This window comes from Microcebus murinus, chromosome 5 (genome assembly GCF_040939455.1).
Source record: "Microcebus murinus isolate Inina chromosome 5, M.murinus_Inina_mat1.0, whole genome shotgun sequence".
Classification (NCBI taxonomy): Eukaryota; Metazoa; Chordata; class Mammalia; order Primates; family Cheirogaleidae; genus Microcebus; species Microcebus murinus.
This window is the reverse complement of record NC_134108.1, coordinates 78,324,741-78,350,163: the sequence shown is the minus strand read 5'-3', so window position 1 is coordinate 78,350,163 and position 25,423 is coordinate 78,324,741. Positions and strand designations below refer to the sequence as shown.

General features: G+C 40.8%; 2 protein-coding genes across 2 annotated transcripts in view; one reads left to right on the top strand and one right to left on the bottom strand.

Moving 5' to 3' along the window:
• Window positions 1-25,423, top strand: part of CD109 (CD109 molecule) — a 130,610-nt gene that overhangs the window by 15,327 nt on the left and 89,860 nt on the right. The window contains exons 3-5 of the mRNA XM_076003182.1: window positions 4,867-4,895; window positions 12,798-13,028; window positions 18,646-18,771. Of these exons, the coding sequence (XP_075859297.1) occupies window positions 4,867-4,895; window positions 12,798-13,028; window positions 18,646-18,771 (386 nt within the window). The remainder of the gene's footprint in view (window positions 1-4,866; window positions 4,896-12,797; window positions 13,029-18,645; window positions 18,772-25,423) is intronic.
• LOC105884646 (large ribosomal subunit protein eL42-like) lies at window positions 6,692-12,584 on the bottom strand. Its single transcript, XM_076002761.1, has 3 exons — window positions 12,481-12,584; window positions 8,400-8,449; window positions 6,692-7,047 (listed from the first exon to the last, which is right to left on the bottom strand). Exons 1-3 carry the CDS (start codon window positions 12,582-12,584, stop codon window positions 6,692-6,694), a joined length of 510 nt encoding a protein of 169 aa, XP_075858876.1.

Sequence of the window (25,423 nt, the reverse complement as noted above, 5' to 3'; positions counted from 1 at the left end):
AAGGGTTGTGGAAGGAGAATCCACAGAGTCTGCTGACTGGTTAACACAGAGTGCAGGAGAGAAAGGAGTCCAGGGCGACTGAGGAAGTGGTGATAGCAACATACGCAGCAGGCTATCTAGGCTGTGGCACTTTTTCAGTAATCAAAGGTGTTTACACTAAAAGAACAAGAGCACCACTGCTTCGTGTACCGAGTCAGTGCTGAGCAGTGGTTTAAAGCTCGGACCCAGGAGCCGGCTACGCGGGTGAGAAGCTTGGCGCCACTACTGCTTGTCTGTGTGGCCCTGGACAAGGCACGTTTCTGTGACTCAGGGTTCTCATTTGTAAAATAAGAATAATTGTTGTGAGGATTAGACCAATTAATATATATATATATATATATATATATATATATATATAATGCTTTTAGAATACTCTATAAATATTATCTATTATTTTATTCAAAAAATTTAAAAATTGTATTCCATCAGAACTGTTGGTGGTTTTATTATTTCTAAGCAAAGATTTAAGTCTCTCATGCTCTAGACCAGTGCTGTCCAGTAGAATATAATTTGACTAAATAAGGAATTGAAAATTTTCTAGTAGCCACATCAAAAAGGTAATGAGGAACAGGTGAAATTAATTTTAATAGTATATTTTATTTAATGCAATAATTCATAGATATTATCAGTTCAACATGTAATCACTATAACAATTATTGATGAGATATTTTACATTGTTTGTTTCTGGTTGTTAATCTTATTAATAGAAATATGGGATGTATTTTATACTTCCTGCTTATTTTTCTGAGTCAATAGCCAAACGTATCTAGAGGCTCCTGTATAGGATTGCGCAGCTTTAGAGTTTTGCTAGTTAAAGGCTTCCTTGCTTCAGAAGTCCTCCCGTTATCTATTGCTGTGAAACAAGCCAACCCCAAATTTAGTAGATTAGAACAATGGTTTATTATTTCTCATGATTCTTACCCAGCTCATACAGACTAGATTGGTTGGTGATTCTTGCTTAAATCAGTTACTACTGTGATAGCTGTGAAATTTTCAAATTCGATGATTCCTTCTACTTTTAGTAGTTGGAATTCTATGGTAAAGAACTTATTCTTCTTCCTCATTTAGTCATTTATTTAATTATATAGCAGCATGAGCTCATAGAGTCTTGTTTTACTCGGTAGGTTTTAACCTATTATCTATTTTAATGTTCGAGTTGTCTGACCTTAATATTTTTATTTATTTATTTATTTTGAGAGACAGAGAGAGAGAGAAAGAAAGAGAGAGAGAGAGGGTCTCACTCTTACTTAACCTGGTCTCGAACTCCTGAGCTCAAGCAATCTTCCCACCTTGGCCTTTCAGAGTGCTAGGATTACAGGTGTGAGCCACCATGCCAGGCCAACCATAATATTGTTAATTGAGAAAACATTCTCTTTACATGTGCTGAGGTACTTGGTAAGATCAGAGCAAATTTTGTTATATAGACAATATTATCAATTCCATTTTTTCTCCCCATATTGAAATGTTTAAATGCTTCAGACTAAATATTTTACAGAATCTGCCTTTTTGCTTGGCGAGCCCCATGCCTCTCTTCAACAAATATTTTTACAAGACAGAATTTGCCAAGTAAATTGTCTCTACTTAAGGATCTTTTGAAAGTTTCACCAAGTTTAGTTGTTGCCATATCCTAAGGCTTTTTAATTTCATTTCAGTTTAGTATAGAAATGTGTCTATCCCATTAAAAGTGAGAAGCAGAAGTTTCTTCCCACAAGTTAAGATGTTCCCAAAGCACAACTAGGTATGTATTTAAAGGGTGTGAAATCAGTATGTTGAAGAGAGATCTGCATTCTCATGTTCACTGAAGCATTATTCACAACAGCCAAGGTACGGAATCAACCCGAGTGTTCATCAGCGGATAAATGGATGAAAAAATAGAGTGTATACACAATAGGATACTATTTATCTAGCCTTAAAAAAGGAGATCCTTTTATTTGTGACAACATAGATGAACCGCTAGGGCATTATATTAAGTGAAATAAGCCAGTTATAAGAAGACAAATACCACATGATCTCACTTATATGTGGAATGTAAAAAAGATGAACTTACAGAAACACAGTAAAATTGTCATTACCAGAGGGCGGAGGTAAGGGAATTGGGAAGATGTTGGTCAAAGGACATAAAATTTCAGTTAGGAGGAATAATTTTAAGAGGTCTATTGTACATCAGGGTGACTACAGTTATTAATAACAATATACAGTATACTTGAATAACAATATACAGTATACTAAGAACAATATATAGTATACTGTATACTATAAGTATACAGTACTGTATAAGTATGCTGTATACTTATAGTATACAGTATACTATAAGTATACAATATACAGTATACTTAACATAATATACATAATATACAGTATACTTAACAATATACAGTATACTTGCTAAGAGAGTAGATTTTAAGTGTTCTCCTTACAAATAAATGATAAGTATGTGAGGTAATGCATATGTTAAATAGCTTGATTTAGGCATTCCACAAGATACATATATTAAAACATCATGTTGTACACCATAAATATATACAATTTTTACTTGTCAACTGAAAAAAAAAAGAATAAAATATTTTCAAAGTTAAATCATGTGCAAATTAAACTCATTCCATAATAACATATTGCTAACCCAAAAAGGATCCAAGACAAATGCTAAATCAGGGTTCTGGGATGACAGTGTCACCTGGGACAATCCTGGCAAGGGCCCAACTTGTCCAAAAAGCCTTTCTTGGTCTGGCCCAGCCTCATCTCTGTGACTGTGTCCTCACCTGTGATCTTTGCTCACCCAGCTCTTTGCTGTAGTGGACTACCATTGGCCTCTCCTGCTTTTGCACTTGCTGCTCCTCTTCTTTTTCACCTGGCTAATTTGTCCTCATACTACAATCTCAGACACTGGCAGCATTTTCTCTGGGTGCTTTCCCTGCAAAGTGCTCCTTATCCTACCTCTATTGTAGCCCTTCCACGTTGAACTACATTTATCTGTTCAATTCTTCTTCCTACTTCACCTTTCAAAATACTTTTCGTCTAATGTCCTATTGTTTGAGAGTCCTCCTTTTTGCTTCTCATGGTGACAGTTGTTGAATGCAGTGATCTGTGCTAGGTGATAAGTGATGGTGATGAATCACTTATCGGCTCCTAAAAACATACTTGTATTTCAGTGAGGCCCCCTAGGGTGGTGGTCTTTGAAGTGGGTGTGCACATGCCCGGGAGTGTGCAAGACCATTTATAAGGGTGAAGGTAGAATATGTATTAACTTTCATTTCTATTATTTTATTGAGAAAAACTAAGCAATTAAGGTTTTCTAATATTTAATCCTTTGATTGAGAAAGTGCACGTATATAGCTTTATAAATCTACTTCTATATTGGTCATGCGTACTAAATGTTTTTGTTGGTGGAGTTTTCCATTATAAAAATTTGAAGACCGTTGTCATAGGGGAATGCTCACGTCCCCCATGGATAATTCCTCAAGCTCTCTGACACTATAGTGGCTAACATATATCAAGTGTTTCCTGTATGTTGGGCACTGTCCTACATACTTTATAGGCATCAGTATATTTATTCCTCACAACCACCTTAAGAGATTGGTATGATTGTTTGCATCCTCATTTTATGGATGAAAAAAGTGAGCTAGAGAATCAGGTAACCTGTTTAAGGAAAGGGCTAGTACGTGGTAAACTCATAACAGAACCTCTGTGGTCTGATTCCAGAGGCCACTTGTGTAACCCTGCTGCTCTGTACTGTCCCATGCTCTGGTTGGTGCCTGTCTGCTCCTGTGTGTAGACCTATGTTGTTTTCAGGAGGAGAGGGACCATGTCTGTCTCGTTCATTTTGACACTCTTAAAAATATTATTATTATTATTTTTGAGACAGTCTCACTCTGTTGCCTGGGTTAGAGTGCCATCGCATCACCCTAGCTCACAGCAACCTCAAACTCCTGGGCTCAAGCAATCCTCCTGCCTCAGCCTCCCAGGTAGCTGGGACTACAGGCATGCACCACCATGCCTGACTAATTTTTTCTATATATTTTTAGTTGGCCAATTAATTTCTTTCTATTTTTTAGTAGAGATAGGGTCTTGCTCTTGCTCAGGCTAGTTTCGAACTCCTGACCTTGAGCGATCTGCCCGCCTCGGCCTCCAAGAGTGCTAGGATTATAAGCATGAACCCCCTTGCCCAGCCTAAAAAATAATTTTTAAGGGAATGAGGAATTGAGGGCCTGTCGTTACCTCTGATGGGAACTTCGAAACATTGTTTTATTTTTAACTTGAAACCATTTTTCCCTTGAAATGCATGGATCTAATGAAAAATTGGTGTGAGTTAAAATTAGCAATTCTATGTTTAGAAACATTACATGAAAAAAAGTCTGCATCACCCCAATGCTCATGAGTCAGTTATGAGTCCCAGCTCACCCCTGACATGGCTAATGCCTTCCTTTTCTTCCTTTATCATGAGGCTATGAGAACATAAGAAATAAATCTCAGGTTATTTCTGTGTACTGTATGAAATATCTCTCAAGCATGTATAACCTTAAAATAGCAACAGCAGCAGCAGTAATGTTAACAAGAATGATAATGGCAAAGAGAAGCAGAACTTACTTTTTTTTTGGTTCACCCACTGATACCCTTTTAATCCTGATTCTTAATTGTTTGGTACAAAGATATGTATTAATAATAAATTTTCAGGTGTTCTGGCCATTAATAAAACTATTTTGGTTTGACCAAATAAGTTTATGATTCCATCTACACCTTGAAGAACATTAGGAAAGTTTTATAGGTTCTGTATTACAATATCATATTCAAATTATGACAACTCTGTTTTCTTCCTTGTTTTCCTTTTAGGCTCTTTCAAGACACTTATTCTTCCATCAGTAAGTATCCATTTAAAAAATTTGCAAATGAAATACATATCATCAGTGAATTAAATAAATTCAGATTTTGTTGGCCTTTATATTGATTTACATGTCTTGTGAGTTTGGCTTGAGTTTAGCTCAGCCTTCAGATTATTAATAATATTGCCTAAGGGAGATTGATTATTAATTAGGCTCTTCAGACTCGTAGCAGGGATTTTCCTCTTGTAAACTAGAGAACTTCACTGGGGTAAAAGTGTCTGGACAATTAGCGCAGAAACCTAGGCTGGTTTAGTTCTGTTTCTGCCTTAATGAGTCTTACAGTCTTGAGTGTAGAATTAACACTCTGTTCCTCAGTTTCTTTGTCCTTGGAAAGGGCAGTGACATGCTGAGCCACATTGGAACCTGAGGTAGAAGGAAAAATCTGGAATACTGATCTTGTCTTGGTTTAAAACTTTGACTTTTTTTGGTTCATAAGTTTTTGCATTAATTATATTTTAAAATATTGTATTACAATATTATTTTCTTGATTAATGAGTTTTTTGGTGCTCCCTTAAATTTTGCCTCTGAGACAATTGTCTAACTCACTTTGCCCTGGCCCTGGCTCTGGAAGAGAGAATAAAGGATACCATCTCTGTCTCATAGGGACACCCTGGAGTGAAATGAGATGTGAAAGTCTTGTAAAATTTGCTATAGAAATGGAACGGTGTTATTACTTTGTTGAGAGATTCATAAAACCTGATTATTAAATGCTGTTTGTGAACTAATCTTACTTCCCATGGCTTTGACTTAGAATTTTGTACTTTTATTACCATGCTTTGTTTTGGAGCTTTGCCTGTTTAATGTGTAATATTGTAAACCACAGCATCCAACAAGAGTTGCAATTTGTTATTCTTTTCTGAGAGCAGATGACTATCAAGCACATTCAGAAACCACACGCATTTTGGGGAATTCCTAGAGCATACTGTACTCCCAAACAGCACTTTATAAAAATTACTTAACATGCTGTGGCTTATTTTGTTTCTTATGTATTTATTATGTTTGTACTTTCCTTCCCAAGAAATTTATTGCTGCTAACAGTAGAAAGTGGAGTTCTTCTGGGAAAAAGTTTAAAGAAAAAAAAAATAGAAAATGGAGGGAAAAAAGGCATAAGCAGGTAGAAGTGGGGAAAAACCTTATAATCTTTATGACAATAAAACTTTAGATTGCATTAATATAACCTAAAACAGGAGATGCTGGCCCCAGTGCCTGCGTGCATACCTGTTGAAAGGGTGTTCCATTGGTTAAGATTAAAATAAATCCTGTGTAATATAATTGCCCTATAGCAGAAGGAGGATGGGATTTAAGTTCAGGAATCATAGCTTAAAGCATAGTAACTGTCTGGTTTCCTCAAAGGATTTTGCAATTTCACAGACCAGAAGTGTAGAAAAGCTGAGAGAAGGCCAGGTCTAGGGCAAAAGAACTCCTTCTAATAATATTGGTATGAAACTCTACTGGTCTGATCTATCATCAGTTGGACATCTGGCTACTGTAATTCTCTTAAGTATATGAAATACTAACTCTGACATCTGATATTTGCCTTTAGTATTAATATTATGGCATTCCTGTTATATGTAGATATAGCATATATATTGAAAGCTTTGCTAAAGATTATTTTTAAGAGTATATCCCTTTTTAGTAAAGCACAGTTTTAAAGACTTAGTCATAAAGTCTCTGGGCAGATTTCATATGCTTGGCAAAAATAGAAGGTTCTGCATTTTTATGGATTTTAAAGGAGAACCATTTTTTTTTAACATAACCTCAAGATTTTATCGTCTTCATATTAAAACAAAAGACGCATAGAATTGGATCACTTGGCCTTTTCTCTTCTTATTTCTTCCCAGTTCAAAGTGCTTGCGTCTCTTAATAGCCAGCATTCTCTTAGATCCGCAGTTGGGCTTGACACATTGAAGCCTCAGCACAATCTTCTTTGTAGTTTTAGCTTTTTTCCGGAAAATCAGCTTAGCCTGCCCACCATAGTCACTCTGCTTCCTGTCATAATGCCGCTTTCCCTGGGCATACAGAGAATCCTTGCCCTTCCTGTACTGTGTCACTTTGTGGGGTTTATGCTTGCCACATTTCTTACAGAAAGTCCTGCAGGTTTTAGAATGTTCACCATGTTTGTGTGAGCATTCTTGACAATGAGAAAAAGGAGAACCAACTTTTAAAGTGCACTTGCATTCTGATATTTGTAAATGTAGTATCTTAAATTACTTTTAATATTTTCATGACTTTTTACTGGAAAATGTGAAAATTTTAAGGCTGCATTAAAATAAATGCCTTTAATACCTGATTTACTCACTGTTTTTACTTTGAGACACTAATATAGCAGGCAATAAGAAGTAAATAAAATCATAACTGATGCTTAATATAAAGATTATTTTTTGTACAAAATATGGTAGGAAAATTTATTTTATTCTCTTTGCAAACCAATCCAACTTAAAACGAGGGGGTGGTCATTATTTAATTAGAAATGTTTTTAGGCCGGGCGTAGTGGCTCACGCCTGTAATCCTAGCACTCCGGGAGGCCGAGGCGGGAGGATTGTGCAAGGTCAGGAGTTCGAAACCAGCCTGAGCAAGAGCGAAACCCCATCTCTACTAAAAATAGAAAGAAATTAATTGGCCAACCAAAAGTATATAGAAAAATTAGCCGGGCATGGTGGCACATGCCTGTAGTCTCAGCTACTCGAGAGGCTGAGGCAGGAGGATTGCTTGAGCCCAGGAGTTTGAGGTTGCTGTGAGCTAGGCTGACGCCACGGCATTCGCATTCTAGCCTAGGCAACAGAGTGAGACTTTGTCTCAAAAAATAAATAAAGAAAAAAAGAAATGTTTTTAAAGTTTAAGTACTAATGTATTTTTAATAGAGCCTATCATCTTAAATTTCTCCATTTTATTTTGAAAATTTGTCTTTTAGTAACTGGCATTATTCATGAAGTATATGAGGATTAATACTATTGTGTTATTTCATTTTCCTTAAAGTGATGAAACTTTCAGAGAGGGTGAAATGGCTTTAAATGGCCCAGATTAGAGTAAGTAATCCTTATTTATCATCCAGCAAGGATCTTTTTGAACATGCCTTCCTTGTGTACCCTGGGCAGAGAGCTCTCTTCTACTCGGACAGTTTGCATTTATGTATACTCAAAATAGACTTAGCATAATTGAAAGTCAACATGCCCAACGCAGCTGATTGGTGTTTTGGTGATCAAAGCCCCTCGATACTGTCGACTCCTGGACTCTTGTCCTGCTGCTGGACAGTCTCCAACTATGGGAACTGCACTTTCCCTTCGAACTGCTCTGTGCCTTCAGGCCAAGGAGTAGGAGTCCAGAATCTCTCTGGATAAATAATTACTTCCTATATAAGAGACATGGAAGTCACTTATCAGGGAACCATTGTATTTATTACCAATTCTGGGAACCCTTTCCAGTAACTGTGGACCCACGAAGTTGAAGGCAGTTGACCAGCAGAGATGCAGGAGCTTCTGTTACCTCCTGGCGTCCACTCTGCTGTGGCAAGCAGGTTATAACCCATTCCAGGTCTGGCACAGGGAGAGAAAATTTCAAAAAGGTGGCTTAAAATCCACAACCTTTTCTCCAGTCTCCCTCTCATTACGGGTCCCCACTGTTAACAAGGGAGCAGGAGGGCTGTACTGACACCTCAGGACTCTGGAGCGCCACCTAGAGGCATGTAGTGAGGCCTTGTGCTTATATCGTCATCTCTGATTTTCTTGTACTGGGATTAGCACTGAGTCTTTGAGGATCCCAAATTACCTAGTTTTACATGTGGGGAGGTGGGGTTTATAACGGGGGAAAGCTGAAAAAGCAAATTAGTTAAGGTAACCCAAAGGAGCAGAAAGACAATAACATCTCCTCTTGAGTCACTGTCAGCTCCCTGAAGGAGGATGGAGTAGGAGATGGACTAAAATGCTTTTGGTGTTAACACATAGGTATTAATTCTAACTCTCTGACTAGGTGGCCTCCTTGTGGTTAGTAGGCCTGTTTAGCTTCAGGCCTCTGCTTCATTTCATTTGACATCAGTCTTCAATCTACCATCTGTTCTGGGGCCTCTATGCCTCTAAAAATGATCAAACTATATCCAAATCATAAACAGCAATTCCATCCACTATCGTATTTTAAAACAGGAAATATTTATAATTCTATGCCATTTATAAGCTTATGATATGCTTTTTCCTGGCATATGTATTTTCTTGCTTGGAGCATGAAGGAATCTGATTAAAAGAATCTGAGGACTGAAGTATCACTTGAGAAAATAAAATGTAAGAATGCAGATTCCAAGCTAGACTGTCAGATCTACTAAGGCATAGTCTTTGGTTCATGTTATATCCCAACTACCTGGGACAACCTGCTACCTAGAAGGTGCTAAATAAATATTTATTTATCAAAGAGAAGCAAAAATTGATACCAGAGGTCATTCAAAGGTGACATACTGAATATTTTCCTAACATTTTATTATTAAAATTTCAAATATACACAAAACTTGAAAAATTTCATAGTAAACACTCCTATACCCACTATTTATGGCCTGTCATTAACATTTTGCTAGACTTGCTCTACCGTACATTTTTCCATCTACCCACCTTTCAACCTAATCATTTATTCATCTTATTTATTTATTTTGAGACAGAGTCTCACTTTGTTGCCTTGGCTAGAGTGAGTGCCGTGGTGTCAGCCTAGCTTGCAGCAACCTCAAACTCCTGGGCTCAAGTGATCCTCCTGCCTCAGCCTCCCAAGTAGCTGGGACTACAGGCATGCACCACCATGCCCGGCTAATTTTTTGTATATATATTTTTAGTTGGTCAATTAATTTCTTTCTATTTTTAGTAGAGACGGGGTCTCGCTCAGGCTGGTTTCGAACTCCGGACCTTGAGCAACCCGCCCGCCTCAGCCTCTCAGAGTGCTAGGATTACAGGCGTGAGCCACCACGCCTGGCCTCATCTTATTTTTAAATGTATGTCGAAGTCAATTGCAGACATCAGTACTCTTCTTCTTAAATACTTCCTGCTGACCATTTTGTTGGCGATGATGTTTTATTATACTTTTTTTATATTCTTAACCATACTGATAGCTTTATGATGGCTGCTTTTACTGGAAAGTTCCCTCTGAGCTATCTGTGGACAATACTTAGTTGCAAAAATGAGTTAGAATGTAGTTTTAGGACCTCAGTTTTAATATGGAAACCAACTAAAAGTCAGGCATGCTAGTTATCTATTGCTGAGTGACCATCAAAGTTTGGCTTAAAACAACAACTTTTATTTTTATTAAAAATATTTTTTAAAATAAATTATTTTAAAATTTTAAATTAATTTTAATTTTAATTATTTTAAAAATAATTTTTATTAAAAATTTTATTAAACTTTTATTACTTCTCATACATTTTGTGGGTGAAGAATTTGGGAACAACGTAGTTGGGCATTTCTGATTTGGGGTCTCACCAGCTTGCAATCCAGATGTCATCAGGGCTGTAGCCATCTGAAGGCTTCCCCAGGGCTGGGGATCCTCTGTGAGGCAGAGCACCCACTTGGCTGGCAAGTTGGTGGTGGTGGCTAGTGGGAGGCCTCAGTTTCTCCCCACGTGGGCCTCTCCATGGCCTTCTCTAGTGTCCTCATCACATGACAGCTGCCTTACCCCGGAGTGAGTAATCCAAGAGAGAAAGAGAGAGAACCAGACAGAAGCTATGCTTTTTATGATATAGTCTCATTTGTAGGCTTTAGGAGTAAGTCACTAAATATGGGGAATTAGGCTCCACCTTCTGAAGGGGGAAGGTCAGAGAGTTTTTCCATACATTTTAAAATCACCACATCAAGGTTCTTCTTAGAGTAGTAGAGCCCATGTTGGGTTTCAATCTCATCTAGTGACTAGGAGTAACGTCCTTAACTCCTCTAAGCCCCAGTTGCCTTGTTTGTGAAGTGGTTTTTGTTGTTGTTGTTGTTATTGTTTTTTCTTTCACCTAACCTAGACAATGTGAAGTGGTTTTAGTGAGAGCATCCACCTGAGGGATTGTGGAGGTAAAATGATATAGGGCATGTAAACCGCTTGGCATGGTGGGAGTGGAAAACAAGCACAGGCTCACAGTGCTCTTTCCTGTTCTCTTACTCATCACAGCAGTCAACACAGAAGACTTCTAGTACCAACTGTAGGGGGGTTTCCCCACCAGCAAGCAGCGGTCATTTCTCCAGTGGACACCAGCTGGCTGTCCTCCAATTCAATTCTGACACTTTCTGGAGATGGCATCAGACCACACAGCCTGAGGGCTCAGTCCCCAGTACTGCCCCCCACTTCCCACCTGTTGCAAGTCTGGTCCCCTGGAACTTCTGACTGACCCGCTTCAAGTTGAGGTTCCTACAGCGTCCTCTTTGAGTTTGATTAATTTGCTACAGTGGCTCACAGAACTCAGGGAAACACACTTATTGGTTTATTATAAAGGACATTACAAAGGACACAGATGAAGGGATGCAGAGGGCAAGGTGTGGGGGAAGGGCACGGAGCTTCCATGCCCTCCCCGGGTGTGCCACCCTCTGGGAACCTCCAGCTGGTCAGCTATCTGGAAGCTCCCTGAACCCTGTATTTTGTGCCTTTTGTGGAGACTTCACTGGTTGTCCCTGTTTGAAGCATGGATGACAGTGTCGAAATGTGATTGGACAAAAAAGGTATGATCTAAAGTCAAGGCCTGTCTATGCAGACCCTTCTTGGCCTCTGTTGTGTAGTATTCCTTCCTCCAGGGTTAAGAGGCAGGCCCCTATCTGGAAGAGAGTCTTATGATCCACAATCAGATTAGAGTCCTGCCTTGGGCAGGTGAAAGGACATCAGGAGAAGGTCAGAGAGAGAGAGTGGGAGAGAGATTCTGTTTTCTGAGGCCTAAAGCATCCTGACATTATAACAGAAGACTGTAACAAGGGCTCTAGGAGTTATGACTCAGGAATCTTGGATGAAAAATATCTATCAATCTATCTATAATCTCATAATATCTCATAAGGTCTGCTAATGGCGGAATGTAGCATATCTGTTACTAATAGTAGTAGAAGTAGCAGCACCACCATTCTTTTCTTTTTCTTTTTTTTTGAGACAGAACCTCCCTCTCTTGCCCAGGCTAGAGTGCCATGGCGTCAGCCTAGCTCACAGCAACCTCAAACTCCTGGGCTCAAGCGATCCTCCTGCCTCAGCCTCCTGAGTAGCTGGGACTACAGGCATGTGCCACCATGCCCGGCTAAATTTTTTCTATATGTATATTTAGTTGGCCAATGAATTTCTTTCTATTTTTAGTAGAGACGGGGGTCTCACTCTTGCTCAGGCTGGTTTCGAACTCCTGGCCTTGAGCGATCCACCCACCTCAGCCTCCCAGAGTGTTAGGATTACAGGTGTGAGCCACCACGCCTGGCCAGCACCACCATTCTTACCAAGACTATGATACACCACGAGCAAGAGGCAGGAAGGGAACCCATCTTGGGAAAGAGTTTGAGCGCATGTAGCAAAGAAACAAATCTGTGCAAATGGGTCTCTCACCAGGTGACTGCCTCAAATAAGGTGAGAATAGAAAAGAGTGCTGAGGTACGTCAGATATTCCGACCCACAGTAACTGTCAGTGAGGACGAATTTGCACTTGGAATAGGAAATGACAAAGCGACTGCTCTTTCGAGACAGCTGTGAGGCGTACATCCCCCCATCCAGGAGCCCTGCGATGTAATTGGGGAGCAAGCTACAGGATGTTAAGAGTGAAAACAAATTTTGGTGCCTAGGAGGGGCAAAATTTTCAACGTTGCAATTACTTTTAATAATACCGTGTATTTAAATTTTCATTCTAACTTGTCATTAAAACATTTTTGAAGTAAAATAATGAGACCTTGATGTGTGACTTTTTTTCCCCCCTAGCTACCTATGAACAGTGCAGATGGGATTTATAAGCTACATGTAACTGGACGTGCCCAGGATAAGATTTTATTCTCTAATAGTACGCACTTATCATTTGAGACCAAGAGAATGTCTGTCTTCATTCAAACGGACAAGGCCCTGTACAAGCCAAAGCAAGAAGTGAAATTTCGCGTTCTTACATTCTTCTCCGACTTCAAGCCTTACAAAACTTCTTTAAACATTCTCATTAAGGTAAGTGCCGGACAGAAAAGAAGCAAGGAGTTCAAGCCATCTTCCTAAAGCTCTCTGGGAAGTTCTGCTCCTGTTAGATTGGCACTGGAATGTCTTACAGTTCGCCTAAGATAGGCTTCCCTCTCAATGTGGGCCTCCTCTGTCTAGGAAAGGCGGTGGTGCGGCACTGAGTTAAGAGCTCAGGACCCGCTTGAATTGCAGTCCTGGCTTTGAATTTGATCTATCCATTCATCAAACATTTATTGAACTTGTATGTTCCAGGCACTGAGATGAGGCAGTGAACAAAACAGATTAAGTCCCTGCTCACACTGAATTTATTTTTCATCGGATAGTGAAGAGACAGATAATAAATAAACACACGCACACACACATATATATGTAAAGGGACAGGGGTGTATGTATTTGTGTGTGTGTGAGAGAGAGAGTGTGTATTTGCTATTCTCTACAGGGTTTTCAGGGAAGACATACTTGTGCAGAGACCTAAAGGAAATGAGCCCATACAAACCGGGAGGAGCACGGGGGAAGGCCCTGAGGTGGGAGCTTGTTTGGTGCGTTGGAGGAACAACAAGCTGGTGCTCAGGGACTGACGGGACAAGTATGAGGAGATGAGATCAGATACAAGCAGTTGGGTTGGCGTCGGGGCTTATACGGGGTCTTTTTGGCCATGATATGGACTTTGGATTTGACGCTGAGTGAAATGAGAATTCAGTGGAGGATTCTGAGTAGAGGCATGATGTGGCCTGACTTAACATCTTAAAAGGAACACTATCAGCTCTAGGAAGAATAGATGCTCGCTGTGTGATCTTGGGGGAATTAGTTAACCTCCCTGAGTCTCAGTTTAATAATAATACCTCACAAAGTTTTTGTGAGGATTAAGTGATATGATTCAAGTAAACCATTTGGAACTGTGTCTGGCACATAGTACAGTCTCACTAACCGTTAGCTGTTATTGTTATTATTAGTAAAGGAATCTCTTTTTACAGGCAGTGGTTTGGCCGCTGCTGCTTGAACACTTGGTGATCTGGAGGTAGCATAGTTAGCAGACCCAGTAAGTACTTTCCTGTGAGAGTCAAGTAGAAGACAGTTGAGATCCAGCTGGGCCCAGTTTTCTATATTTAGGGTGAGGAGAATACTAGACTTCTGATCATTATGTGGAAATAGGGTGACCAGCTTATCCCAGTTTTCCCTGGATGCTCCTGATTTTAAAACTGAAAGTCCCTGGTTTGGGGAAACCCCTTCAGTCCCAGGACATTGGTTACCCCAAATATTCTAATGAATAACACAGTGTGGAAGGCCTTCTAGTTCAGTATCTTCCTATTCTTCTTAGTTTCCTTCTTGTTATAAATTAAAACAGCAACAAGTACAACAATAGAAACCAACCAAATAGACATGTATACATATAATTTCATACATATAATTTCAAGCCAGGATATATTTGTAGCAAATATCACATTGGTTGGCATGGTGCTCATTGCATATTTCTTGAACTAGGACTATTTCAAAGTTTGCAGCTCTGTGAATTTCTGCTTTTGCTATGCACTAGAATGTTTAGAATGGCATTTCTAAATTCATGTGACTCTGAGCAGGGTTAAACTGACTGCATTTATACCATCCTTCATTTATCTACATATATGGATAACTTACTATATGCCAGAAACTATGTGTAAAATAGATGATTTAGAAATAAATGTCTGCCTATCTCTGACTGTTTACATTCAATCCTTCCTTCTACGTCAAACAAATAAAAGTTAGCACTGGATAAATTGCCTGTTCCAGGCATTAACCCAGAACTAATCCTGTTGATTCTGGACAACTAGTCTGTGCATTTTTATCGTTCTGCCTCTATACTCTGATCTAATATGTGCCTTTGAAACCTTTGATTTGTAGATTCTTTGAGTTCTTCTGTCCAGTGTGACATTTGGCTTTCCTGGAAAGGCTCAGAGAGACCTTCCTCCTGTTAGCTCTGGTACTGAGGGACTCTCTGCCAGGGGAAGGGAGTGTAGACTAGAATTCCACCTGGAACCCAGAGTGTTTGGGAGCAGTGAGTGAGGGTCAGCCACCTACCCTGTCTGTATCTGGGAGATAATGGTCGCATGTGGACTCAGGGCTGGCCTCTTTCCTCCTTGTATGTCACAGAGGCCAGATGGGAGCACTGATGTGAATGTCCACACCGGTGTACTCCTCCAGCTGAAGAAGGTCATTTGGGCCAGCGTTCACTAGACTGTGACATTTTCTGCATCTTTCTGTGTGGAATAATTGATTTCTTGGTAAAACTTCCTTGAAAGAAGTGGGACTTAGTGAAACTGGAGCCCCTGATTGGGACAAAGTTGTACTCGCCGGCACAGCACCACCTGCAGGCTGATGTGGAGAAGTGCACATGAGAGCTACATTTTGGGGGCTCATCTTGCTCAACCAAGGATGGTTGTAGGATGTAACTAAGGTATTGACTGTCACAGCATATTCAGGGATGCTCAGTTTTTTGGGGGGTATTATTCATTTTGCCTGTCCCAGTAACTGACCTTCTGAGGAAGGAAAGGGGCTTCAGAAGCCTTTCAGCAGCGGAAGAAACATGTGCTACCTACACCCTAATTCTGGTCTCCTCCAGCCAGTTTGGTCTAGCATTATGGAAATAAATACCTCTGAGACTGTGATAGCAGCTGGCATGGCTGGCTTCTACCCTGACCTCTATTTTTTTTGAGACAGAGTCTCACTTTGTTGGCCAGGCTAGAGTGCGGTGGCATCAGCCTAGCTCACAGCAACCTCAAACTCCTGGGCTTAAGCAATCCTGCTGTCTCAGCCTCCTGAGTGGCTGGGACTACAGGCATGCTCCACCATGCCCGGCTAATTTTTTCTATATATTTTTAGTTGGTCAATTAATTTCTTTCTGTTTTTAGTAGAGATGGGGTCTCGCTCTTGCTCAGGCTGGTCTCAAACTCCTGAGCTCAAAAGATCCGCCTGCCTCGGCCTCCCAGAGTGCTAGGATTACAGGCGTGAGCCACCGCGCCCGGCCCCGACCTCTCTTTTAAGAAGTTGTTGCTCCTGGCGCAAGTGAATGGCCTTGTGTGGGAACAAGCATTATTGGCTTGGGAGTCCATCCTGTGACTGTGCTCTGACACTCTGGCCTGGAGCAGTGGTGGCAGACTGAGACCCTCAGCCCTGGCCGGGTGAGGGGCTACGTTTGAGTGATTCCACTTCTCTGATTCTGCATGCTGGACAGACATGTTGCTCACGCATAATCCAGGACTCCAGAAGTCGTCCTTGCAGACACATTCTCCAGCCAGGGCACTTACTGCTTGAGACAGTCTGCCACAGGTAGCACGCACTGTGCTGTCCGAGGCATCTGACAGGGCTCCAGAGCCTCTGGGAGGTCACTCAGAGGGTCACTGTTCCAGCTTCTCTGGCACACAGCATTTCTAGCTGTGACGGGGCACCCCTCACACTGTACATGTGAATGTCCCAGCGGGATGTGACTGTGTGCAAATGCTGGGCTCGGCTGTGATGTCACCGTGCATGGTCTGTTCCAGTCTTGACGTGCTCTGTAGACTTCAGTGTTTCTGCATTCTCTGCGTCTTCCTTGTTGGTGACAGCTAGACCTAGGCCCCGGCTGGGCCTGGGAAACCAGAGGGATTATCTCATTTGCTCCCAGCCCTCCGGGTCCCCCAGGTGCAAAGTCACCAACGAGGTCAGTTCGGACTTCCTGTGTTCGAAGGGCCGTGTCACTGCCTGCCAGTAATGCGTCAGTAGAATATGGACATTCCCTTTTTCTGCACTTGAGGCAACATCAAGAATTATCATTATTTTTAAAATCTTTGTCAGTCTGACAGAAGAAAAATGGTATTACATTGTTTTCATTTGCATTCCCTTAATTACTACACACAATACATTTACCAGCCATTTGTATTTTTTCCTTTGTTCCTGAGCCTTTAAACTCTGTCACCCTCCCATGCATCAAGCTGTGGCAGGTGCAGTAGGACCAGCTGCTGATCATGGTGCCTGTCCCACGAGTTTGCCAAGGGTACAGTGACCTGCTTGTTCTTGACTTGCTTTTGGTCTCTGATTTTAACAATTAGTTTCTGACTTATTAGACTGCTTCCTATTCAATTCTCAGCACTTTGCTTGCCCCCAACTTTCATCTCCCTCCCATGGGAGAGGTTTCTGCAGAGTCACTAATGCTGGGCCAATTTACTACTTCTAGTCCAAGTTTAGAGAATAAGAATAAGGGAAAATATTCCGCCCTGCTCTCAGTTCGGTCTAGTTGGGAATAAAAAATATATATATTTTTGCAAACTAAAACATGTAAAATAAACATATTTTACTCCTTTTAACAGCAGTATCTACTCAAGAGGGGTAAACACCATATGTACCAGGGGCTTTCCAGGAAGTGTCACCTCTGCCTGTTGGGGGCATGTATAGAAGGCAGGAAGCTGGACAGGAAAGGGAGGGAATTCCGTGCAGCTATTAATACTACATAGGCCTAGATGCATGGGCTGGGGATGAACTGAAAATAAATCTGTATGTTTGGAGGAAGATGAGCCTAGAAATGTAGATGGGGTCAGATTATTAAGGACCTTGTAAACTATGCAAAGGAGTGTAGACTTTCTGTAAGCAAACAAAAGCCATCATTACCTAGTGGTAAGGTTCATGGCCACTATTTATTCATTGCTTGTTATATGCCAGGCACTGCACCAAGCATTTCAATCACTGTGACTCATTCTCAGATTTGTGTTTCAGATGTGTGACTCTGTTGACGGTGGGGAAGATGTATGGAAGGGGGCAAGACTGGAGGGGAGAGATTAGTTGCATTAGTTAGGAAATAGGACAAGGTGGTTGGATGTGAGGATGGAGAAAGGGAGACAAATTAGAGAGATATTAATGGGCCAGAGTCGGCAGGGCTGGGTACGTGAGAGAGGAATCTGGGGTGGCTGCTGGCGTGGCTTGGATGAATGTTGCATGAAAGGATTATTATTTGGGAGATTATAGGAATACTGAATGTTTTACATGCATTCCCCTGGGTAAACATCTCTCTGATACACTTTTGCTGAGTTAAAAGACAGACATGGGTTTGAATCCTGAATCCCATCACATCTTGGTGCTGTAATATTGGGCCGTGCCAGTCACTTGCAGTTGAACGCTCACATCCCTCTGCAGCATGAGTTTTCTCTGCCATAAAGCAGGGCAGTCCTACTCTGAAGGAGCAGTATAACTAGAGACAGGGCTGAGGACCTGGCACATGGCGAGCCTTTAACAAATGGGGCTGTTATCACCACAGTGGAATTTCTTTCAGCACCCGACACCACTGCCGCCAGCGCAGGTTTGGTGATGTACGTGTTGTAGTGTTTCAAGTAGAAGGAAATATGGCGCCCTGGATTTAAAAGGTGGAGCAGAATGAATATGATCTCCGTAGAAATACGAGGAAAGAAGGAATTTTGATTTGTCTTCTTTAGTAATACAGAGCTAGCATTTTCCAAAAGCTATCTTTGTGCCGTGTTTTGGGGAAAGTTCTGGATGTGTCTGGGAGTGCTGCAAGGTATTAATATCATTCCTGACCAGATGGCATACACATGTATGTGGGCAGCCTTTATATGTATAGTTGTTACATGTATGGTTTTCATTTTAGGACCCCAAGTCAAATTTGATCCAACAGTGGTTGTCACAACAAAGTGATCTTGGAGTCGTTTCCAAAACTTTTCAGTTGTCTTCCCATCCAATACTTGGTGACTGGTCCATTCAAGTTCAAGTGAATGTGAGTATAAATATATTTTTTTGGGAGGGGGGGAAATGTTAAAATGATTTTAATAGGTCAGTTGTGGAAATATTTCCAAAGTCCTTTATTCAATGAGCAGAAAGAAAATAATAATGCTATGAGCATCTAGGCAATTTAAGTGGTTTATTTTTAATTTACTATGCTTATTTAATGGGTTATAATTATAATAGAGTTTTAATCGTCTTTTTCTGTGATATGTGTGAAGATGAAAACATTTTGACATTTTAGTATAAAACTGATTAAATAAATAAATATTTACTTATTTATTGCATGCATTGAGCATTTTAAAACTAAATAATGATCATTTAAAAAATAAGCTATTATCCTTGCTGTCTGTGCCTTGGTAAATATTTTAAAAAAATTACACACAAAAAAATAAGCTATTATTTGGTAAATTTGGCAAATATTTTGTAAATGACTCCTGATGAGTGATTGCACTAACCTACTTCTAATCTTTGTTTAAGAAATGGCTTGGCCGGGGAGGTGGCTCACGCCTGTAATCCTAGCACTCTGGGAGGCCGAGGCAGGTGGATTGCTTGGGGTCAGGAGTTCGAAAACCCTGTCTCTAGAGTGAGACCCTGTCTCTACTAAAAATAGAAAGAAATTAATTGGCCAACTAAAAATATATGGAGAAAATTAGCTGGGCCTGGTGGCGCATGCCTGTAGTCCCAGCTACTCGGGAGGCTGAGGTAGAAGGATCGCTTGAACCCAAGAGTTTGAGGTTGCTGTGAGCTAGGCTGGTGCCATGGCACTCTAGCGCCCCGGCAACAGAGTGAGACTCTATCTCAAAAAAAAAAAAAAGAAACGGCCGCATCGCCTCTGTTCCTCAATCTCCCCAGCTCTGCCACCTCTTCCTATATTTGCTGCCCACTTGTATAGCTCTGAGACCTAACAGGGCAGGGAGGTTGAAACCCATCCATCTGTGCCTCAGGTTTTCTCCTGTGCACTACTGTGTGATCCTTGAAAATTTATTGACTATTTCTTGTTTTTATTTGGAATTAAAAAAATATAAATTAATAAAAAAAGTAAAAATATATAAATTAATGAATAAGTGCTTTAAAAATAGTTCTATTAGAACAGAGCTTTTTATTATTGATATTTTGGACAAAAATTCTTTTTTGTGGGCTTTGTCCTGTGCATTCTGGGACATTTAGCAGCATCTCGGTCCTCTGTCCTCTACCCACTAGCTGTAAATAGCAGTTCTCCCCTCCCCCAAGTTGTGACACTCAAAAGTGTCTCCAGACATTGCTGAACATCATCTGCAGGGAAATACCTCCCCCTGCTCTGTGGAGAGCCACTGCATTAGAAAGTATAGTCATGTATTAGCATAAGACCTGAGGTGAGATAAAAGTACCCAGTACTTAATGTGTGCTCTGCATTTTACTTGCATTGCCACAACAGTCCTGAAAAAACAGGTTTTATTAAACTCAATTTCTAGATGAGGAAGCTGAAGCTTGGAGAATTTTACCACCTGCCCAGGGGTGTAGAGCTGGAAAGCAAAAGAAGCAAGATTTGAACTCAGGTCTCTGATGGCAAAGCCCAGGCTTCCCACCTGACCCCAGGACCCCGTGACTCCACCATCCTGGTAGAAATACTTTGAGTCTGGTTAGAGGATGTAAGACATAGCAAACTCTTATTCAGTTTCAAAGCAGTATCTTTTAGATTAGTTTAAACAAAGATGATAAATTATTAGGTTAGACATGAAATTGCCATTTTTGTAGGTCAAAAGTGCCAAATATGAGCAACTTTATATTGTTCAATCTAATAGATAACCTTTCTTCAGACAAACATTTGCTATTGATAAGAGGTGTCTCAGCAGACAAATGGAAACATATGAATATTTCACATCTGAGAATTGTGATTGTTGCCAGGCATGGTGGCTCATGCCCATAATCCTAGCACTTTGGAGGCAGAGGTGGGATAATTGCTTGAAGCAAGGAGTTTGAGATCAACCTGGGCAACACATCGAGACCCCATCTCTACAAAAAATAAAGAAAAATGAGCTGGGGATGGTGGCATGCATCAGTAGTCCTAGCTACTCGGGAGGCTGAGGCAGGAAGATCACTTGAGGCCAGGGATTCGAGGTCCCAGTAAACTATGATCAGACCACTGCACTCCTGCCTCGGCCTCCCAAAGAGTTGGGATTATAGGTGTGAGCCACTGCACCCGGCCATAACATGGTTTTAAAGAATATTGGAGGCAATATTATAAAATAGGTTCATATTTTTAGAGGATAATGTAATGCATAACCATTAAAATCATGTCATAGGATTTTCAGCTGAGGTTTTTGCTTATTTTTCTTACTTATAACACAGTACAATAATACCTCTAAGAGTCTAAATGTTAGACGAGTACGAGTTTAGAAAAGACACGGGGGCAACGTTTCATAGTGGGGGAGGCACTGGTCTTCAAGGGTCTCTCATGGTGTAAACACTGGGCCATCACACTGTTTGGTTTTACCAGCTCTTCTCTGTAATGTCATGTAATTATAATGCATTTTAGGAAGGTTGCACATCTGCTATTGGCCAGGCACAGTATGAGGTATTTTATACATGTTCTCATATTTATTCTGCATACTGTGTAATTCTGTGAGGTGGGCATGACCATGCCCATTCTATGAGGAGAAGGAGAGCCCAGTAACATTGAGAAACTTCCCAAGTACACTCAGCTGGTAGGCAGGAGTTTAAAACGCCTTTCCATCCTGTCTTTAGTTTAGTTTAGATCAAATGGCAGCTTTCTATTCACTTTGTTGCTTTAAGATTCTAAAATTATCTGGATTAGAGCAATAAACTTAGTAATAATAAATCTGCAAATATATAATGGGTGGTGTGCTCTATGAACCCAGTTCTTTCCCTAAACTGAGGGATTCAAATTCTTTAACTTTTCTTTTTTTTTAGTTAGCATTTTTTAGGACCAAATCCTAAAAGCAGAACTGGTCCCCCTTCATCAGCACATGTTTTTTGAGCATCTTTGTGAAGATGAAGAGCCCACTGGGCTCGTGGAGAGGTTGTGGTACAGAGGGAGAGAGAGAGATGAGATAAGTGTAGAGACTCGTAAAGGCGCAGGGAAGCCTAGAGCAGGGTGATGAATCCTGGGGAAGTGGACATTTGAGCTTGTAGAGAAGGTGGAAAGAGTAGACATCTGTGAAGCTTCGAAGAGAGAGAAGGGTTTGTGTAGAGGCAGAGAGCATGGAAGAGAGCCTCGTGTTTCTGAGGATTTGGGAAAAACTTGGTGTTATTGGAGCATGTGGACAATGATGGGATTGGAGATTAGGAAGCATGCTGTGAGTTCTAAGCAGTTAGGATATTATTTTTGGTTCCCACTTAAATTCTCCAGGAATCAGTGTTTTGTCCATTTATCTGTCAATCCATCATCCATCCATCCATCCATCCAGTATATATGAGGACTTACAATACTGTGATGAATACAAGAAAGATCAACATGTGACCTCTACTTTTGGAGATTCTTGTTGTGGTGACATGAATAATATGATAAAAGTTAAATGATAGAAAGGTGACAAGGCCAGGCGTGGTGGCTCGGGCCTATAATCCTAGCACTCTGGGAGGCTGAGGCAGGCGGATTGCTCAAGGTCAGGAGTTCGAAACCAGCCTGAGCAAGAGCAAGACCCCCGTCTCTACTATAAATAGAAAGAAATTAATTGGCCAACTAATGTATATATAGAAAAAATTAGCCGGGCATGGTGGCGCATGCCTGTAGTCCCAGCTACTCGGGAGGCTGAGGCAGAAGGATTGCTTGAGCCCAGGAGTTTGAGGTTGCTGTGAGCTAGGCTGACGACACGGCACTCACTCTAGCCTGGGCAACAAAGCAAGACTCTGTCTCAAAAAAAAAAAAAAAAAGTGACAGAAAAGCAGCAGTCAGTGCAACAGCAGAGGAATTGTAAGGTGCTCAGGCTGCCTTGGTGAGAGAGAGGGTTTATCGTAAGGATGAGCACCCATACTTTGGGGGCCAGCTGTTCCCTCTGTCTTTCATGGTCCGCTCCATTCTCTTCTCACTCTTCTACCAACCTTCGTGGTGTTCTCCAGTCGCAGTCTGAACGGGCTTTACTAAGTAGCCATCACGCTCAGAGCCCTGCAAGCAAGCCTCCTCCCAGGTGGCTGGCAGCCTGCAGATGGGCTGCGCTTGGGCCAGCGTGGACATTGTTGGTCCATTCACAAGTCACTGCTGGACAAGGGCAGGTTTAGCTGGGTGACAGGTGCCAAGAGATTAATTTGTTCAGTGAATAGTGAACAGAAGAAGTGCCGGAAGGGAAAGAGGGATAGAAGAGTAGAGAAAGACTTAGGGAATATGCAAATTTGTACTTTGAAAGATTTATAGAATTTCTTATGTAGTGGTTTGTGGACTTGGCCTGCCATGTTGCTTTGACAGAAAAAAAGATAATGCTTGTAGGGAAGTTTAGGTGCTTAGAAAATTCAAAACATTCACAAGATCTGGCTCTTGCCCACTCCTTTAGCCTTGTTAAATGCGACCCTTGCCCTTGAACTCTATGCTTAGACATAGTCTACCCTTTAAGTTTCTTAAACTCACCAGTCTGTCTCATCCCAGAGCCTTTTCACATGCTGTTCCCACTGCCTGGAGTGCCATTTCCCCTTTTTGTGTTCCAGCTACTTGCTTTCCACCTGCAGGGATTCTCTAAAATGACCTGGCCCCTCCAGACGTTTCCATAGCACTGTGTGCTTCCCGTGGTTCTTTCATGTCACTTTGAATTGGTGGCCCTTGCAAAGGTAGTGACCTTTCCGTCTTGTTCACCCCTTTCTTCCTGGGACCTAGTGCAGTCTTTTGCACATAGGGAGAAGTCGGTATCTATAATATTAATGTTAAATGAATGTATGAAAGCTATATAATAATAATTTGTCTTGAACTAAATATAATTTCCCATTTTCTACATTCTATAAAGCATATTTATCTTTTTGAAGACAAGCATACTGATCAGGTACTTATTGTTGGTGATATGTTATAATAATTTAAACAACTAAGAAAAAAATTACCGGCTTTATTAAAAAGTGCCTTGAGGGGACCACCAGGGGGCGGTATAATCAAGGCAATGTTAGGAGACATGCCCTTAGCTGCGGCCTTGGTCTCTGGTTTTTGTTTTTCCTCGACTCTGGCATTAAACGACTGTATATTGCTTATTATTAAACACCTTCTTTTTTAGCAGTGAAGGATAACTATGGAGGAAATATATTTAGTATTTAAATAGTCTACCATTAGGTAGCAGAGTTGAGCAGCAGAAGTGTGCGAGGCCCATAAGTAGTCTACTGTCATAGACCATATGTTTTTTTTTCTGAGGCAGTGACTATTCCTGGTAAAAATATTTATTTTCAGGAGAATGTTTTGAAGTCCCATTTGTCTGTAGCAAAACATGAAATGATATCAGTATTGCCACTGAAGGACAATGGTATTAAAAAAAATACAGGACTTATCACAGCTTTGATTTGTAGGGACTGTGCAGGTAATTAGAGAGTTGACATTCTTTTTGTTTGTTTTTTTCTTTTGTTGTTAGAAAGTGACATTCTTTAGTCACTTTTTTCCCTAGGTCAGGAAGAGGATCCTCTGAGTAAAATACACTCAATGGGCAACTTGGCATTTCTGCAATTGTAACGTGTTTGTTTGTAGAATAAAAATGAATAAGTCATTTATTATACTTTTAAACTTTCTGTATTAACTTAAATTGTATTTGCCCTGCAAATATTGCTTTTCACTTTCAGGATTTTTTTTTTTTTTTGATGAGTAATTATTTTTATCTAGTAAAAGTTTTAGGTTTTTTTCTCTTTTTTTTTGAGACAGAGTCTTGCTTTGTTGCCCAGGCTAGAGTGAGTGCCGTGGCGTCAGCCTAGCTCACAGCAACCTCAAACTCCTGGGCTTAAGCAATCCTGCTGCCTCAGCCTCGCAAGTAGCTGGGACTACAGGCATGCGCCACCATGCCCGGCTAATTTTTTCTATATATATGTTAGTTGGCCAATTAATTTCTTTCTATTTATAGTAGAGACGGGGTCTCGCTCTTGCTCAAGCTGGTTTTGAACTCCTGACCTCGAGCAATCCGCCCGCCTCGGCCTCCTAGAGTGCTAGGATTACAGGCGTGAGCCACCGCACCCGACCTAAAAGTTTTAGTGTTTTATTTGTGTTTTTCATCTCCATTCTGCAGTATATGATGGTGGAATAGGATTATAGGCATGAGCCACCGTGCTTGGCCTGAATTTGATTTTTAAATAAGCACTCTAGAAAATTCTATATGTTTTTTGGACCACATTTAGAGAAGTACTGATAAGTAATCACAATCGGGCATCTTTAGTATCTATCTAGCCCACTGAGAGGCAGTGTTGGGTAGTGGACGGTATGGAACTAGGGACAGGCCATGTGGTTTGTTCTTTGAATCCCCCGGCAGTGCTGCTCTCAGCTGTTTACTGCTCTAGTGACTGGCTCAGTAGAGTTTCCTAGCACCTTAAACTTACTAACTCAGAATTTTTAGTGTAACTTGTATTTTTGCAGTAGCTTCTCTGATGCTTTAGATGCAGATCCAGTTTGGGAATCATGGAACTTTATAATATTGTAGAGTCTTGTAGCTGTCACTGACTGCAATTCCTCAGCCCTTGTCTCAATCCTAAACCAATGT

Bases quoted from the DNA above. Each gene is read 5' to 3' on its own strand.
- LOC105884646 (XM_076002761.1), bottom strand. From the start codon at position 12,584: ATGTACGCCTCACAGCTGTCTCGAAAGAGCAGTCGCTTTGTCATTTCC. The intron at 8,450-12,480 runs GTACCTCAGCAC...TCCCTGTGCCAG, and splicing joins TGTGGGTCGGAATATCTGAC to ACCTGGAATGGGTTATAACC. The intron at 7,048-8,399 runs GTAACAGAAGCT...CTCATTGTCAAG, and splicing joins AGCAGAGTGGACGCCAGGAG to AATGCTCACACAAACATGGT.